General features: G+C 43.4%; 2 protein-coding genes across 2 annotated transcripts; both read left to right on the top strand.

Annotated features, from left to right (window-relative positions):
* Nucleotides 1–9,501: 9,501 nt before the first annotated feature.
* On the top strand, nucleotides 9,502–12,217 carry LOC137935248 (uncharacterized). The gene is made up of 8 exons (XM_068779938.1): nucleotides 9,502–9,647; nucleotides 9,953–10,043; nucleotides 10,152–10,375; nucleotides 10,834–10,973; nucleotides 11,055–11,164; nucleotides 11,420–11,650; nucleotides 11,723–11,843; nucleotides 12,021–12,217. The coding sequence occupies exons 1-8, from the start codon at nucleotides 9,502–9,504 to the stop codon at nucleotides 12,215–12,217; spliced, it is 1,260 nt and encodes a 419-aa protein (XP_068636039.1).
* A 4,590-nt stretch (nucleotides 12,218–16,807) lies between these two features.
* LOC137935247 (uncharacterized) lies at nucleotides 16,808–17,293 on the top strand. The gene has a single exon (XM_068779936.1). It carries the CDS (start codon nucleotides 16,808–16,810, stop codon nucleotides 17,291–17,293), a length of 486 nt encoding a protein of 161 aa, XP_068636037.1.
* The last annotated feature ends 849 nt before the right edge of the window (nucleotides 17,294–18,142 follow it).

The following is an 18,142-nucleotide window of genomic DNA, read 5'->3' as shown; positions in this document are numbered from 1 at the left end:
TACTAGAACAGCATTTGACGACATCGCCAAAGCAACACTGGATCAGTAAGTTGTTGGGTTTTGACTTCTCGGTGGAATATCGTGTGGGGAGATTAAATAAGGTGGTAGACGCCTTGTCACGGTGTTTTGAGGATCAGTAATGTGTCTATTCGATCAGCCAGCCGAGATTTCTCATCCTGGACTTGCTAAGAAATGCACATGCCACTAACCCTACACTGCAGGAACTGCATCAGAAGATTTCAGAAGGGACAATGAATTCGAAGTGGTCCATCCAGGATTCACTTATTTATTACAAGCAGTAGCTTTTCCTTCCACCTGATTCCGAGTTGATTCCAGATATTCTCTCGGCCTACCATGACAGTACACACAAGGGGATACAGAAGACCTTGCACAGAATTCGAGCTAAGTTTTACTGGCCAGCCATGAAACCCTCTTTTGTGACTTATGTGGGCAACTGCCAGGTCTTCCAGTGCAACAAAGCAGAGCACTTGAGTCCAGCCGGTCTTCTCCAGCCTCTGGCCCTTCCTACGCAGATTTGGGCCAACATTTCAATGGATTTTGTGAAAGGTCTACCCCTATCCTCCGTTAAATTCATACTTTTCATGGTGGTTGATAGATTCTCCAAGTACGGACATTTTATACAGCTGGCTCATCCTTATACAGCAACACGGGTTGCTCAAACTTTCCTGGAGCATATAGTCCGCTTACATTGCATTCCAGAATCCATTGTGAGTGATAGAGATGCAGTTTTCACGAGCACCTTTTGGCGGAAACTTTTTCGCTTGAGCGGGACTAAATTGAAGTTCTCCTCCGCCTATCATCCACAAACAGATGGGCAGACAAAGTTGGTGAACTGCACCATCGAGATGTATCTACGGTGCTTGGTAGGTGATCGTCCGCGGCAATGGGTTCAATGGCTTCCGTGGGCCGAATACTGTTATAACACTTCGTTCCACTCTGCCTTGCAATCCACTTCTTTTCGGGTTATATATAGTCGGGATCCACCTTGCCTTCTCTCATACAACCCAGGGTCCACCCGTGTGGACGCAATTGATCAGGCACTCATGGGCCGGGATCAGCTGCTACAGAATATCATAGAACAGCTATGACGCACAATGCAGGTTAAAGCCCAATTACATCATTTACAGTTACTGGCTTTAGTTGACTCGGGTTGTACACATAATTTTATCAGTCAGCAGGCGGCAGAACAACTTGAGTTAGTAGTACAGCAACGACTGGTCTTTCTGTATCCATAGCCAATGGGGCTAAAATTACAAGTGTAGGCATATCACCAGCCTCACACTTTGATATTGAGGGATATGCATTTGTTGCAGATTTTCTGGTGATTCCACTATCAGGATTCGATTTGGTGCTAGGAATTAAATGGCTACAATTATTGGGACCAATACTATGGGATTTCCAAGCTCTAACCATGTCTTTTATAGAGGACCAACATCAGATTATATTGCATGGCACACAAGCACCACTCACCTGCGCACTACAGGTTGCCCAGGTCCAGTCCACAAACACATGTAAGTTATCTCACTTATAGAATTTGAAGATATCTTTCAGGACCCTACTGCCTTACCGCCACTTAGGCACTGTGATCACCGTATCCGTTTGAAAACGGGTACCGAGCCGGTAGTGGTGCGTCTGTATCATTACCCTCACTTACAGAAGGATGAGATTGAAAGGCAGTGCCAGCAGATGTTAGCACAGGGTATTATTTAGCCCAGCAGGTCTCCTTTTTCTTCACCGGTATTACTGGTCCGCAAGCATGATAAGTCATGAAGGTTCTGTGTGGATTACCGACAACTCAATGCCCACACGATTAAAGATAAATTTCCTATTCCAGTGGTGGACGAGCTGTTAGACGAGCTACATGGAGCTACTATTTTTACTAAACTCAATTTGAAATCTGGCTATCATCAAATCTGAGTTCATCCATCAGATGTGGAGAAAACAGCGTTCCACACTCATCACGACCATTTTGAATTCCTTGTAATGCCATTTTGTCTGTCGAATGCGCCTTCCACCTTCCAGGCCCTCATGAATGAGGTATTTTCCTCTCTCTTGAGAAAATATGTATTGGTATTTTTCGACAATATTTTGGTCTATAGCAACAGCTGGGAAGAACATCTTCAGCACCTTCACCAGGTATTTTCTCTTATACGTTCACATCATTTGGTTTTAAATCGGTCAAAATGTTCTATGGGCACATCAGAAGTGGCATATTTGGGCCACGTTATTTCAGCATCGGGGGTGAAGGTAGACCAGAGTAAGATACAGGCGGTCACAGATTGGCCTATTCCTATATCTATTACAGCCTTAAGAGGATTTTTGGGCCTAGCTGGATATTATAGAAAATTTATTCGTAGTTATGGCCAGCTTGCAGCTCTGCTCAACAATCTCTTCAAGAAAAATGCTTTTACCCAGTCAGAGGCAGTAGCTCATTCCTTTCAGCAATTGAAAGACACCTTATCATCTGCCCCAGTTTTGCAGCTCCCCGACTTTGAGGAGTCCTTTGTAGTGGAATGTGATGCTTCGGGGGTGGTATTGGCTTAGTGTTGCACCAACAGGGCTACCCGATTGATTATTTTAGCCGTCACTGGGCCAACACCACCACAAGTTGGCAGCTTATGAGAGGGAATTGATCGGATTGGTGAAACCTATACAGCATTGGCGCCCTTATCTATGGGGAAGTTTTTTTTTTATTCGCACTGATCATTGCAGCCTCAAGTATCTTCTTGAGCAGCGTCTCACTACTTCACCACAACAGCATTGGTTAAGTAAGCTTATGGGGTTTGACTTTTCTGTCGAGTATAAACTGGGAAGTTTGAATGTAGGGACTGATGCCTTATCTCGTTGGAACGTTCCAGAGCCGCAATTAAATGCTATCAGTCAGCCCAGATCTCTCTTGTTGGATTCTATACAGGAAGAGGCCCAACAGTACCCAAATATTATCTCCTTATGCTAGGACATCCAGCAGAGGACAGCGGCACCACATTGAAGGGTTCAGGACAATCTCGTCCTCTACAAAAATAGAATTTTTCTACACCACACAACCCCTCTGATTAACAGTATTTTAGCCTCCTTCCATGAAAGTACACATGAGGGCAGACAAAAAACATATTTCCGGATCAGTAGGGAATTTTATTGGAGGGGCATGAAGCGCAGTATAGCTGATTATGTGGCGGCTTGTCAGACTTGTCAACGGAATAAAGCTGAAACATTAAGTCCAGCGGGGTTGCTACAACAACTTCAGCTTCCGTCACAGGTCTGGTCTAATATTTCTATGGACTTCATAGATGGACTTCCCTCTTTGTCGGGTAAATCTGTTATCTTTGTAGTGGTGGATCGTTTCTCTAAATATGGGCATTTCATTCCTCTAGCGCATCCTTACACTGCAACTCAGGTTGCTCAACTTTTTATGGATAACATTGTCCCCTTACATGGGATGCCTAATTCGATTACCAGTGATAGGGATGCAATCTTTACAAGTACCTTCTGGAAAGAACTCTTCAAGTTACAGGGCACAATGTTAGCCTTTTCTGCAGCCTACCATCCGCAAACTGATGTCAGACAGAGGTCGTCAACAGAACTATTGAAATGTATCTCCGCTATTTCGTGGGGGACTCACCTAAGAGGTGGGTTAAGTGGCTCGCCTGGGCTGAGTTCTATTACAACACCTCCTACCACAACGCACTCGGCACAACCCCATTCAAGGTGGTATATGGTAGAGAACCTCCCCGTCTTTTAGCCTATGAACCAGAGGCCTCTAAAGTCGCCACTTTGGACCAAGCATTAGCTGAAAGAGACGCATTCATCACTGAGGTGCACACTCATCTATAGGAGGCACAAAATTCTATGAAAAAATATTATGACAAGAAGCACCGGGAAGTCTTCTTTTCTCCTGGCGATTATGTTTGGTTGCATCTCCAACACTACACGCAGCTGTCGTTGACAACCTCCAAACATCACAAGCTCTCTCCAAAATACTATGGTCCCTTTTAGGTGATGGACCGCATTGGGACAGTGGCCTACAGAATGCAGCATCTGCCAGAGGCCAGAATTCACAACGTCTTTCATGTCTCACAATTAAAGGCCTTCCAAGGTGATTCGCCTTTGCTGCACACCTCCTTGCCCCCACTCCATGAGGGACGTGTACTTTCTACCCCGGCACAGGTATTACAAACTCGCCGTATTCAGGGTGATTGGGAGATCTTAGTGCAATGGGCAGATGCTGACCCCAGTGACACGACATGGGAGCCATTAGCGGCGTTTCACACCCTCTACCCATACTTTGAGCTTGAAGACAAGTTCTTTCTCCGGGGGGGGGTGATGTTATGAACTCCATAGCATCACGAGTTATCCATAGGCATAGGAATTAAATTATGTCAATTTAATTTTCATGTAATTTTAATTCAGTTTGGTTTACTTTATTTGGTTTGGTTTACTTTGGGTTGGTTTAGTGTAATGTGGCGTGAACCACTTGACCTATGGGTCATCTTTGTATTTTCGTCCTCAACCCTATTTAGGGGGACGTGAAGGAAAAGAGAGGCAAGTATTGAGAAAATTATATTTTATAGGTCAGATTCTCCCTCAAAGGTCTAGGTCGGATTTCTCCCTTTGAGGTCCAAGGTTGAGCTTCCTCCAAAGCTCCTTCGTTTTAATTGAGTTCCACCATTACTCATTCAAGAAACAAGAATTCTCTTCCAACGTCAAGATCATCCATGGAGGGAAGAGAGGAAAGAAGGGTGACTCGATCCATGGCAAGGGAAGAACCTAACATCTTGGTATCAGACAGGTCCACCCTTGGGGATTCCTCTTCCCCTGATGATTTGAGACAGTTAGTGGAAGATACTAGGCAGAGGACAGATAACCAAGCTCATGCCCTGGAAGAGGTGTGTCAAACAACCTCTGATTTGCGTGAGGCAATAAAATCAATGGATGCTGCCATCCAAGCTCTCCTCCAGCGACAAGAGGACCATGATACACGCGCCCAACCACCAGCTGCCTACTCTCCACCGGCCGACCACCATCAATTCCACCCACCACCTCCCCCACAACCACCAATGCGTCAACACCATCCCCATCTGGGGCCTGCCGTTCAAGGACCAAACACTGTGCCCAGGTATTTAAAACTTGACTTTCCTATGTATGATGGGTCTAGGGACCCTTTGATTTGGTTAGCCAAGTGTGATCAATTCTTTTATCATCAAAAAACATATGCAGATGAGAAAGTGTATTTGGCCTCCTACCACATGCTCGATGAAGAGCTTCTATGGTACCACCAATTTCGAAATGACCAAGTGGTTCAGGATTGGGCAAATTTTAGACAGTCTTGCATGATGAGATTTGGTCCCCCAGCTAGTAGCAATCCATTGGGAGAATTAATCAATTACAAACAAACTGGAACACTAGAGGTGTACCAAAAGACCTTCCAGGAATGGTTAGCCCGAGCAAACCAGTTTGTTAGCCACACACAGTATGTTCATATTTTTACTGCTGGTTTGACAGAAGCTCTGCTTTTAGAAGTTGAATTACATGCTCCTACAGATTTAGATCACGCTATGAATTTAGCCAGGGCAATTGACCACAAGCAGCGTGTTCTAAAGGAGTCACTGGTCAGAAAACCAGCTTGGTCAGGGAGGCACAATGCCTCAATGCCAAACCCATCCTCTGGACCTCCAAGATTTAGAGACAGTGCAGCCCCACGCCCAGACATCTCTAATTCGGCTCCACCTGCTCCTTACTTCAAAAAACTTACTAGACAGGAAATGGACCAGAGAAAGGCCAAGGGCCTCTGTTTTAACTGTGATGAACAGTATGTCATTGGACACCACTGCAAACGATTATTCAGTATATGTCTATGGGAGGATGGAGAAGAAATACCACCAGAGGAGGACATTGTGGAAGCTGACCAAGAAGGTCCAGAAATTTCCCTTCATGCTATGACCGGTCTTTTAGGTAGTATTGGCTAGGTACTTAACATTTGGTATCAGAGCTAGCGCTGCGTCCCGACTTCGAATCCTGGCGCACCCAAAATGGATGCGGGTGGTCACGCGCCTGGACTGACCCGGGTTTGACCCGGCTCCATTTGCTCTGTTGTGGTAGCCTCTGCGGTTGTCGGCTCAGGGAAGGGCAAGGTACTGTTATGGTCCTGGGGTTAAGTACCTATGTCTTCCGCTCCTAACAGGCCGGTCTTTTGGGTAGTATTGGCTAGGTGCTTAACATCGGGATCCACCTTGCCTTCTCTCATACAACCTAGGGTCCACCCACGTGGACGCAATTGATCAGGCACTCATGGACCAGGATCAACTACTACAGAATATCATAGAACGGCTACGACGCGCCCAAGCTCAGATGAAGACTGCTACGACAAAGGCCATCGTGAGGTGTCTTTTGAGGTTGGGAAGTATGTGTGGCTACGGCTCCAGCCCTACTATCAGCAGTCTCTTGCGGGACCTCCACGTCATAAGCTTTCTCCCAGATTTTTCAGGCCGTTGCCCATTCTTCGACCCGTGGGACCAATCGCCTATCAGCTCAAATTACCGGACACGGCCAAAATTCAGGATGTCTTTCATGTCTCTCTTCTGAAGCCACATTCCGGGGCGCAGCCTACATCCACTCCATTCCTACCATGGGTTGATAATGGCAAGGTTATTCTTAACCCAGCTGCGATGTTACGCACTCGGCTGACCAATGACCATTAGGAGATTCCCGTTCAGTGGACAGACACTGACACCGACTCTGCAACATGGGAACGTGTGGACATTTTCAAACGAGTCTACCCTGCTTTTGAGCTTGAGGACAAGCTCTTTCTCAAAGGGGAGGCAGATGTTGTGGACTCAATAGCACGCCGAGTCACATAACAAAGGAGGCAACAACAACTCACTCAATAGGATTTATTTCTTACATTACTTTGAGTAGGATTTATTTCTTATATTGTTTTAAGTAGGAGTTATTTCTAATTAATTTTATATGTAGGGGCATTATGGAGAATTATTGTAACCCTAACCCTAAAACTCCATGACGTGATCTATTTAAAGGAAAGAATGAATGAAATAGGTAAGCTTTGAGATTTAAGAATAACCTAGTGTAAACAGGTTGAGATCACCTCTTGATCTCGAGTTTAGGGTTTACTCCAAAAATCCAACCTATCCTTCACCCTCCATCCTCATCCAAATTCATCCATCTTCATCCTTCATCATCCATACTAAGAAGAGGAGCTTCCTGCCCCTTTTCGAGCCCAAAAAGAGGGCCCTCCCTCCTTCTCAGTGTCATCAATCAGCAAGGGTTCTAACCTTCTTGACGAGCTGAAAAAGGAAGGATTTTCTGGTTCTCCAAGTGAAGAGCTGGTGCATCCCTTCCTAGCTTGGAAGCATCACTGAAAACTAGCCTCAACATCTACCAAGGTGAGCCAAGGGCTACACATAAGCTAGGGCTTCAATCCTAGCACGAGCAGCAACCAAATCAGGGTTGAAACCCTGATTTACGTGAGCAAGAAAAGGTATTTCTTCCATTATCTCTCCACCTGAATTATTTCCATTCTAGCCATAACTTTAGTACTAGAGTGGGTTCATAAAAATGGAGACTGATCACTAGTGGAAGATTAACCAAACAAGGGATCTTTAACCCTCCTTACCGAGTCTAGCAACTCAGTACCAATGCTGGATTCACAAATCCCACGCCGTGTAACTCGATCCATGACCCGGGACCGTAACAACTTAGCTTGGAAGCATCACTGAAACCTAGCCTCAATGTCTACCAAGGTGAGCCAAGGGCTACACATAAGCTAGGGCTTCAATCCTAGCACGAGCAGCAACCAAATCAGGGTTGAAACCATGATTTACGTGAGCAAGAAAAGGTATTTCTTCCATTATCTCTCCACCTGAATTATTTCCATTCTAGCGATAAATTTAGCACTAGAGTGGGTTCATAAAAAGGGAGACTGATCAGTGGTGGAAGATTAGCCAAAGAGGGATCTTTAACCCTCCTTACCGAGTCCAATAACTCAGTACCAGTGTTGGATTCACAAATCCCACGCCGTGTTACTCGATCCATGACCCGGGACCGTAACAAAATTTGGTATTACAGCTAGCACTACGTCGTGAGTTCGAATCCCGGAGGGGGTGACTGCGGAGGGGGCAACCTAGCAGAAGGGGTGACCAGAGTGTGCTTCCTGCACCAATGGGCCACCGCAATATGCAGAAGGGGCGATTTGAGTGTGTTCCCGCACCATGGGCCGTCGCTAGAGTAGGCCATCGCAAGTGGGCCGCCATGGACGTCGGATCTCACAAGCGTGGGCGTGATGTTATGGTCTTGGGCTATGTACCTATGTCTTCCGCTCCTAACAGACCGGTCTTTTGGGTAGTATTGGCTAGGTGCAAAACAAAATCACACATGAGAGTGGGTCGAGTTCCAATCCCCACCACAAGCAAGCCAAAGCCATAACCACCCTTAGGAGTGGTCGTGAGTTGAACAATGGGGTAGGGACCACTAATTCTAAGGAGTCAAAGGATGACAATGTGGACACATCATTGAGTGAAGAACCTCCAAGTTCTCCACCAACAACCAGGCAGATCCCTAACCAAGTCCCACCAGCTCCTTATCCGCAAAGGTTATCGGGCCGCCCACCTAGGAAAGGAAATAGCATGCATGAAACGTTGGAACTATTTAGTAAGGTTCATCAAGAGAAATCTTCTTTACTTAGGGGCAAGTGTGAATTTGCTTCCTTTCTTTGTGTACAAACAATTAGGTTTGGGGGAATTGAAGCCTACCCCCATCTCACTTCAACTATCTGACCGTTCTGTCAAGATACCATGAGGAATAGTTGAAGATGTTTTGCTCAAAGTGGACAAATTTCTGTTCTCGGTTGATTTCATTATTCTTGATACTGAAGCAGTAGTCAATGTGACCAACCAAATTCCTGTCATCCTAGGATGTCCCTTCTTAGCCACGTCTAATGCTATCATTCATTGTAAAAGTGGTGAGTTGGAGTTGTCTTTTGGAAATTTTAAGGTCTCATTGAATGATTTTAATGTCGGGCACCATTCCCTTGAGTCTGATGATCTGAGTCCTGCATTTAAGATAGAGACTATTATGCTTGATGACGAATCCACTCTTGAATCTTTTGAGTCTTACATAATATCTTTAGACATGGACTATTTTTATGAGGAAACATATTTCCGAGAGGTTGACTCTTTACTCAGTTTTGTACCTCTGTTGGAGGAAGCTTATGAGGTTGTCACAACCAATCATCCACAGAATCTTCATCTTGACTTGGACAAACCTCTTGAAAATTTCAAGCTAGATCTTAAGCTACTTCCTCCCACGTTGAAATATGCGTTCTTGGGGCCCACGAACTCATTGCCAATCATTATTGCCTCTGATTTGAGTACTGAGTAGGAGGAACAATTGACTGAAGTTTTACAAGCACACAAAGATGCATTGGGGTGGACTCTTGATGCATTAAAAGGGATTAGCCCCTCCATATCCATGCATCGTATTCATTTGGAGGAGGGGACTAAAGCCTTACGTGAGATGCAACGTAGGTTAAATCCCTATATGCAGGAGGTTGTGAGGAAGAAGTCATCAAGTTGCTTGCGTCAGACATCATTTACCCTATTTCTGATAGCACCTGGGTGAATCCAATTCAAGTTGTCCCTAAGAAAGGGGGGATAACGATAATGAAAAATGAGAGTGGTGAATTGATTCCCACAAAAACTACCACCAAGTGGCGTGTCTACATTGACTATAGAAAACTTAATTCCGCCACTAGGAAGGATCACTTCCTACTACCTTTCATTGATCAGATGCTAGAGCGATTGGCCGGCCACAATTTTTATTGCTTCTTAGATGAATACTCCGGCTACAATCAAATTCCCATTGCTCCAGAAGACCAAGAAAAGACCACATTCACGTGTCCGTTTGGCACCTTTGCTTATAGACGCATGCCTTTTGGTTTATGCAATGTCCCCGCCACTTTCCGACGGTGCATGATGAGTATCGTTTCTCACATGATTGATGACTTTTTAGAGGTCTTTATGGATGACTTTTCTCTGTTTGGCTCTAGCTTTGAGACATATCTTCACAATCTTTCACTCATACTGTCCCATTGCATTAAGTCCAATTTAGTCTTGAATTAGGAGAAAGGCCACTTCATGGTAAAAGAAGGAATTGTTTTAGGACATGTAGTGTCTGAGCAGGGTATAAAAGTGGACAAATCCAAGGTTGACCTAATTGCCAATCTGCCACCACCTACTTCTGTGAAGGGGGTGCATTCTTTCCTTGGCCATGTTGGGTTCTATAAGCGCTTCATTAAGGACTTTAGAAAAATTTCTCATCCTTTGACGAATTGCTTGCTCAAGATGTTGCTTTTTCCTTTGATGATGCCTGTATTCATGCTTTTGAGACTTTAAAGAAATGTTTGTCCGCTTCACCCATTGTCCAACCCCCTACTTGGTCTTTGCCTTTTGATTTGATGTGTGATGCCTCTGATTATGCATTGGGGGTTGTTTTGGGGCAAAAGGCGGATAAAATTCCATGTGTCATTCAGTATGCTAGCCGCACTCTTCATGATGATCAATTGAATTACACTACAACTGAGAAGGAGTTGCTAGCTATTGTGTTTGCCTTGAAGAAAATCAGATCATATCTGTTAGAATCAAAGGTTATAGTGTTCACTGATCATTCTGCTTTAAAGTACTTATTATCCATCAAGGAAACTAAACCTCGCTTGATTAGATGGATCTTGCAATTGCAAGAATTTGACCTTGAGATTCGAGATAAGAAGGGTTGTGAGAATTTTGTTGTTGATCATCTATCTAGGATCTATGTAGCACCTCAGGAAGGATCCCTTCCTTTAAATGATTCCTTCCCTAATGAACAACTACTCCAAGTATCCCAATTGCCTTCGTTTGCTGACATAGTCAACTATCTTGTAACTCGTAAGATTCCTGATTATTGGAGTAAACAAGATCGGTTGAAATTCTTCTCCCAAGTCAAACATTTTTTTTGGGATGACCCTTATTTGTTCAAGGTGTGTCCAGACCAAGTCATTAGGCGTTGTGTACCTGAGCAAGACTTTGCCAACATCCTTGAATTTTGTCATTCTCATGCACGTGGTGGACATTTTGGTGCTAGAAAGACCGTGGCTAAAGTCTTGCAATATGGTTTCTATTGGCCTTCATTATTTAGAGATGCCCATGAGTTTTTTCATGTGTGTGATAGATGCCAATGGACTAGTTGTTTGTCTAGGAAGAACATGATGCCTCTTAACCCCATTCTTATTGTTGAATTGTTTGATGTGTGGGGTATTAACTTCATGGGTCCTTTTCCTATCTCATTCGGCTATCAATACATCCTTGTTACTATTGAATATGTCTCTAGATGGATTGAAGCTATTGCATGTAAGACAAATGATCACAAAGTGGTGGTAAAGTTTTTAAAAGAAAACATCTTTAATCGGTTTGGTACCCCGAGAGCAATCATCAGTGAAGGGGGATCTCATTTTTGTAGCAGAGCATTTGAGACCTTGTTGAAGAAATACACCATCACTCATCTGTTGTCCACTCCATACCACCCGCAAACTTGTGGTCAAGTGGAAGTCTCTAATAGGGAGATCAAACGGATTTTGGAGAAGTCGGTTCGCTTTGATAGGAAAGATTGGTCCACTCGATTGGACGATGTTTTATGGGCCTATCGAACTGCTTATAAGACTCCTATTGGGATGTCTCCATTTCGCCTAGTGTTCGGCAAAGTATGTCATCTACCTTTTGAGCTTGAGCATAGAGCTTATTTGGCAATTAAGGCTTTGAATTTTGATTTGGCTCAAGCGGGTGAGGAGAGGAAATTGCAATTGAATGAGTTGGAGGAGATACGTCATGATGCTTATGAGAATGCCAAACTGTATAAGGAGCGAACAAAGCTTTTACATGATAAATCTATTTTTCTCAAGTCTTTTACTATTGGGCAGAATGTTTTAGTTTATAACTCATGATTGCATTTGTTTCCAGGGAAGCTGAGATCCAGGTGGTCAGGTCCATTTGAGGTTACACAGGTGTTTCCTCATGGTGTTGTTGATATCCGCAATTACAGAGACGGGTCGGTCTTCAAAGTTAACGGTCAGAGGCTCAAACCGTATCTTGAGAGTGTCCCGACACCGAAGGAGGTGATGGTGATTTTCTTGGAGGAACCTGTCCATTTGTCTTGACTGCATCAAAGTCTTACTTACAACTATAAACTTAGTACATTGTGGGCAATCCCCACGTGTCTATCCCTTTGTACATTATAGTTTTTATTTTTGGTTTATTCATTCTTATTGGGATAACCTTTGGTGTACACTGGTCTTGATTGATTGGAGGTCCCCCGGCGATACCGTCCTTGTCATGGACTCGGGGTACTCTCTTACCGGCTGAGAGTGTAAATGGTTCCGGTAGTCGATGACCAGACTTTTGGTCCCTTGTTTGAGAGGTCTATACTTAAACACCCGTTCTAGGATTGACCAGTTCGAACTTGAAGTATTGAATGAAAACCATATGGTGAGTAACTCAAGGACTTGTGTTTAGCGCGTGATTCCTGCTGCCTTCAGTGGCCAGTCACACGGAGATTTCTTCAAAGTGTGATATGGGATAGAGGTTTCATCTACGGATGATTACCAACGGGTACGACTGATACAAGTAAACCTTCTGAGGGAGACTATGTATCATTCCTGGGGGTCTTTATTGACTCTTTGGTATTATTGTTGATGACCAAACACATATGGTCCCACCTATGGATTTAGGAGCCCTGAGGGAGCTTAACCCTTACTCTGTTGGAGTATAACCTGCTAAGCTGTGAGTCAAATGGAGTATAATCAGATATTTTAGTGATTGTTAGTTGGTTGGTTTGTTTTAACTTTTCCTCATTGAGGACAATGTCAGATTTAAGTTCGGGGAGGGGGGGAAACAACTCTTTCGAGTTGTAGCAATGATTTTCTTGTTTGTGGTTTTCAAATTAATCCTCTTAGTATGTGGTTAACTTTAGTAGAGTTAAAATAAGTTGTTCAAATGTGTTTCTTAGTATGTGGAAAAATGTGTAGAATATGCATATTAGAAATCTGATATCATTGGTTGTGATCCATGAGAATTCAGTGGGATAACTTACTATTGCATTAGACTTGGAACATAATTGCAAAAGAGAACATGTAAATCTAGTGTTGATCTATGTTAGTCTGAATAGTCTTGTATGCCAATTTGATCTTATTCTTTTTTATATCTCAGTGAAATTCTTTGTTGTAATGTATGAATGCAAACAAAAATGCTCTTGCTTGCAAAAGACAGATAACCTCAGAAATAGCCTGGGCAAACCTAGGGACATGCACTAGAATAGTCGGTTACTTAAAAAATAAGTGCATGTGCAATGAGGACGAATACAAAATGGTGGTAATACCAAAAGTATTCAGTGAAAAAAAAATTATTATGCTGGTAATAGCAAAAAATGGGTTTAAATCTGGAAACAATGAGTTTCCTTAACTTTGATGATGAATTGTAACTTGAAAGAAGTTGCAGGTCAAGATTGAAATATGTATACTTCTTTTGTGAGATTGTTAGACAACAGGCTTACTCTACTATTTTCTCTTAATTGTGATGTGACCAGGATTTTATTTTTATTTGTTGCCTCTTTGTTCTGTTGAAGTAATTGTTTGTGGGACAAATTGGTTCAGGTGGAGTACTAGTGAGTGTATTTGGATTGATAATGTGTTATATTTTACATAGGTTTTCAAATTGAGCAGGGTTTCAAATGATTTTTAGACATTTTATGATACTAAGTGTTAGTCATATGCTAATGAGGAGTAGATTTTCTTAAGTTTTCTTTTTATATTGTTGATTTAGATGAATTTTGTGGGTAAATTCCATACAAACCCTCACGAGACACAACTCGTCCACTACCATAAAGTTGGGGTTTAACGGCTTGTTGCATACGCTATATGCAATCGTGTTCCCTATAAAAGTGGCATTTTGTTTTCCTAGGCTTAATTTTGGTTTTGTTGTTGTTTTGCTAGGGACTAGCAAAGATTTAGGTTTGGGGGTGTGATAGATGCCTGATTCTGACATGAGAACTAGGTTAATTATAATAGAATAGCCCTTATAATTGTGTTATAGGTGGTGATTTATCGGTTTTCAAATGAAACTTGCATTTATTGAATTTGACATTAATCACTGCTTATATTGCATATTTTTCTCTCCTAAATTATATTTCATTGCTTTTAGGGTTTATTTCTTCATGAAATGATTTTTATGGATTCAATTATGGAATTTCAAGATAATTTTGGTGGAGAAGGAGAAATTTTCAAAAATGCCATTAGTGAAAGGGAGAGATATTTTTAGGGCAAAATTGTTTTGAGAGGAGAGAGTTCAGCGGGGGGTGGGGGGGTTGAGATAAAAGAAGCAGCCACCGACCAAAAGAAGGGAGACCTGAGAGGATTTCTCTTCCAGCCGTCGTTTGCCACGCGCCACCGTCATCCACCGCCGTCCGGCAACTGAGAACAAACCCGAGGAGAGCTCAAGAGAGTCTGCATCGCGGTAAGCCATTTTCTACTCGCCAAGTTGAGAGGTAAACCGAGAGGGCTCCTTCGGCACCAATTCCACATTTTGACCATCCTCCGGTGTCGATTACACATTTTCGACCACTTCCCGAGCCTAGTCCGACTCCAACCGAGACTCGAGAGAGCCGGTCAAAGGATTTCGGTTCCATCTCGTCTTTCGCCGCACCACCTCTTTCGGTGCCGATTTCTATTCCTCTTCGCCGGTGTCGCCTCCAATTCCGGCCACTAGCTCCTGCAACCTGAAACCCTAATTTCTTGAAATCACAGCAACCGTGAGAACAGAATTGATGTCTGAGTGAGAGGAGGAAGAAGGGGATTAATCCGTAATTTTTTAATTTAATTAGTTTTCTATAGTTTGAACTTAGGTTTGAATGCTTATTAAATTTGATTCGAGAATTGATGTTTATTGAATATTTGTTCTCTGAATTTTTTGAGTAATTAGCTAGTTAGGGCAGGATTATAATTTAGGTTGGATTCTGGTATTATAATCCGATCTTTATCCTTAACTGTAGGAACCCGAGAGGGGCTAGACACAAGGATTGAGAATCCGGATTAGTGGTTACGGGCACTCGAGAGAGGAACGAATCACAATAAAATCCAGAGTTGACGTTTCCTATTGTGCAAGTAGTTAATTAGATCATTGTTTGATAATTTAGGATATATTCAGTGTTTAGTTCAGATTAATTCATCATATTTGGTCAGGCTAGTTGACTGAAGAATATACAAAATTCAGTCCTCCCTATGGATATGACCCTCGCTTCCGGCTAGGTTACATGAACGATTCATACGCTTGCAAGGTATAAAAGCCGATGTAATTAAATTTCACATCAACTGCCCCGGTCTTATGATTACCAGATTTTGGGAAAAGCTTCGTGGTTGAATGTGATGCCTCCGACAGTGGTATAGGGGCGGTTCTGCTACAAGCCAACCATCCTATCACCTATTTCAGCCGACAACTTCCACTACACCAACATAAACTGCCAACATATGAACGAGAACTTATTGGTCTAGCGAAAGCCGTACGCAACTGGCATCCGTATTTATGGGGTAGATATTTGATCATCCGCACTGACCATTATAATTTGAAATATCTTTTGGATCAACGCATTTCTACATCCCCGCAACAGCTGTGGATCAATAAATTACTGGGGTTTGACTTCACCGTGGAACATAGAGCGGGCCAATTGAATACAGTTGTTGATGCTCTCTCCCGCTGGTCTGAGTCTTTGGGCCAATTGAATGCCATCAGTCACCCCACGCCTACATTGCTGGAATCTATAAAGACAGAGCACAGTTCTATTCCCGAGTTGCAAGACTTACACCAGAAAATTACAGCGGGACATATGGCCTCTTCTTGGAGAATTCATGACGGCATTATTCTTTACAAGCGTCACATTTATTTGCCTCCAGCGTCTCATCTCATTGATGCAGTGCTCTCAGCGTATCATAACAGTTATCATGAAGGCATCCAGAAAACTATCTTTCGGCTCAAAAAGGATTTTTATTGGGAAGGTATGAAATCCTCGATTACTTCATATGTCTCTGCATGCACTGTATGTCTGCACAACAAGGCCAAGCATTTAAGCCCAGCAAGGGTACTCCAGCCACTCCAACTTCCCACTCAGGTTTGGTCTGATATCTCAATGGATTTTATTGAAGGTCTACCGAAATCCTCCGGCAAATATGTTCTTCTAGTGGTAGTGGACAGATTCTCTAAGTATGGACATTTCATTCCCTTGGAACATCCATACACAACTGCCTCATTAGAAAAAAATATTTTTTACTCACATTGTTCGACTCCACGGCATTTCAGAGTCCATTGTCAGTGATAGGGACGTTGTATTCACTAGCCAGTTTTGGCGTGATCTGTTCCACCTATGCGGCACCAAATTAAACTATTCATCAGCCTATCACCCTCAATCAGATGGCCAGACAGAAGTACTCAACCGCACCATTGAAATGTATCTACGGTGTTTGGTTGGAGATCATCCAAAGCAGTGGGTGGACTGTATTCCTTGGGCAAAGTACGCTTACAAGACCTCCTTCCACACAGCCTTATAAGAGACACCGTTCCAAATTGTATATGGCAAAAATCCCCCCCTAACACCATTCATATGTGCCAGAGTCCACCAGGTGGACGCAGTTGACACTACTCTTATTGAGAGGGATAAATTGCTAGCAGTTACACACCTCCGTCTGTGGTAGGCCCAAGCCAAAATGAAGGAGTATTATGATCAAGGACACAGAGAAGTTCAATACAACATTGGTGACTTGGTTTGGTTGTGCCTCCAACATTACCGGCAATCTTCCATGGCAGGCAGCAGGCATAAGTTATCGCCCAAATACTTTGGGCCATTCGTCATCTCTCAGCGGGTGGGTGAAGTAGCCTACAAACTCCACCTGCCTTCCGACGCCAGGATCCACGATGTCTTCCATGTGTCCTTCCTCAAGCAATTCAAAGGCAGCTACCCTCCCATCCCGTCATCTCTACCACCCATGGAAGAAGGTAGGTTATCTTTCATGCCCACCCAGATTTTAGATGCCCAACAGAATCCACACCGCAGAGAGGTTTTAGTTCAATGGGCACACTTAGACACCAGCAATGCTACTTGGGAAGACATTGACGTTTTCCAGCAAGCCTACCCCACGTTCGAGATTGCAGACATCCTCGTTTTTAAGGGGGGGAGTGATGTTGTGGACTAAATAGCAGGACGAGTCATACAGAGGCGACGCGGTGAGTTGACTCAGGCGTAGTGATAGAGTGGAATTATGAGTTAAAAAGGGCTTATGCGTACAGGTCTTTTAATTTTTTGATTCATGTAAGTAGGAAGCTTTAATGGCATTCTTGTAATAATTCTATTTTCGGATTTAGCTTGAGGGCTATCGAATGAAATGGAAAGGCAGGAAAGGAATTTGGGATCTATGTTCTCCCTAAGGAACCAGGGTCAGAGTTCCCCTGGAACCCACGGTGTAGACTCCTGTCGACAAGTCTAAATCCCCCTTTCCAACAACCCTTTCTCATCTTTTCCCTTCCATAATCCTTTTTCACCCATCATTATCACCGAATCGACATCATAGGGAGACCAGAGAGGTCTCGGCGACCAGGTTTTGCACCAGAAACGCAAGTCGACTTCTCCCACAGACTAGTGACTCGATCCATGGTCAGAGACCACAACAAATGTATAGGATTTTCCTGTATAAAATGGTAGTTCGCCATATCTTCCAACACCCCAGCTCCTCCCCCCCCCCCCCCCCCCCCCCTCAAGTTGGTGGTCTCTTGCAAAAGGCCCAGTAGGCATAATATAAGTGAGAGTAAAATCACTCCTAGTCGTAAGATATCGCTCCATACTCCAGTCAAATTATGCAATGCTCACAAGTGTAATAAAATTCCTCCATCACTGTGTCCCTCTACAGGACACCAACTCTCAAATGGTAGTAGTAATAAATGCCAATCAAGGGGGGTAACGAGTAATTATCCAGATGATAACATTATGGGGCCACCATGTGATTTCTTTTTCATCAAAATAACAAATGTTGATAACAATCAGTAAC

This window comes from Aristolochia californica, unplaced genomic scaffold (genome assembly GCF_029961685.1).
Source record: "Aristolochia californica isolate CCGP_79_NKW_82.1479 unplaced genomic scaffold, dmAriCali1.0.hap1 SCAF_6, whole genome shotgun sequence".
In the NCBI taxonomy this organism is placed as follows: Eukaryota; Viridiplantae; Streptophyta; class Magnoliopsida; order Piperales; family Aristolochiaceae; genus Aristolochia; species Aristolochia californica.
The sequence above is the reverse complement of the archived record's forward strand: the minus strand, read 5'-3'. Positions and strand labels throughout refer to the sequence as shown.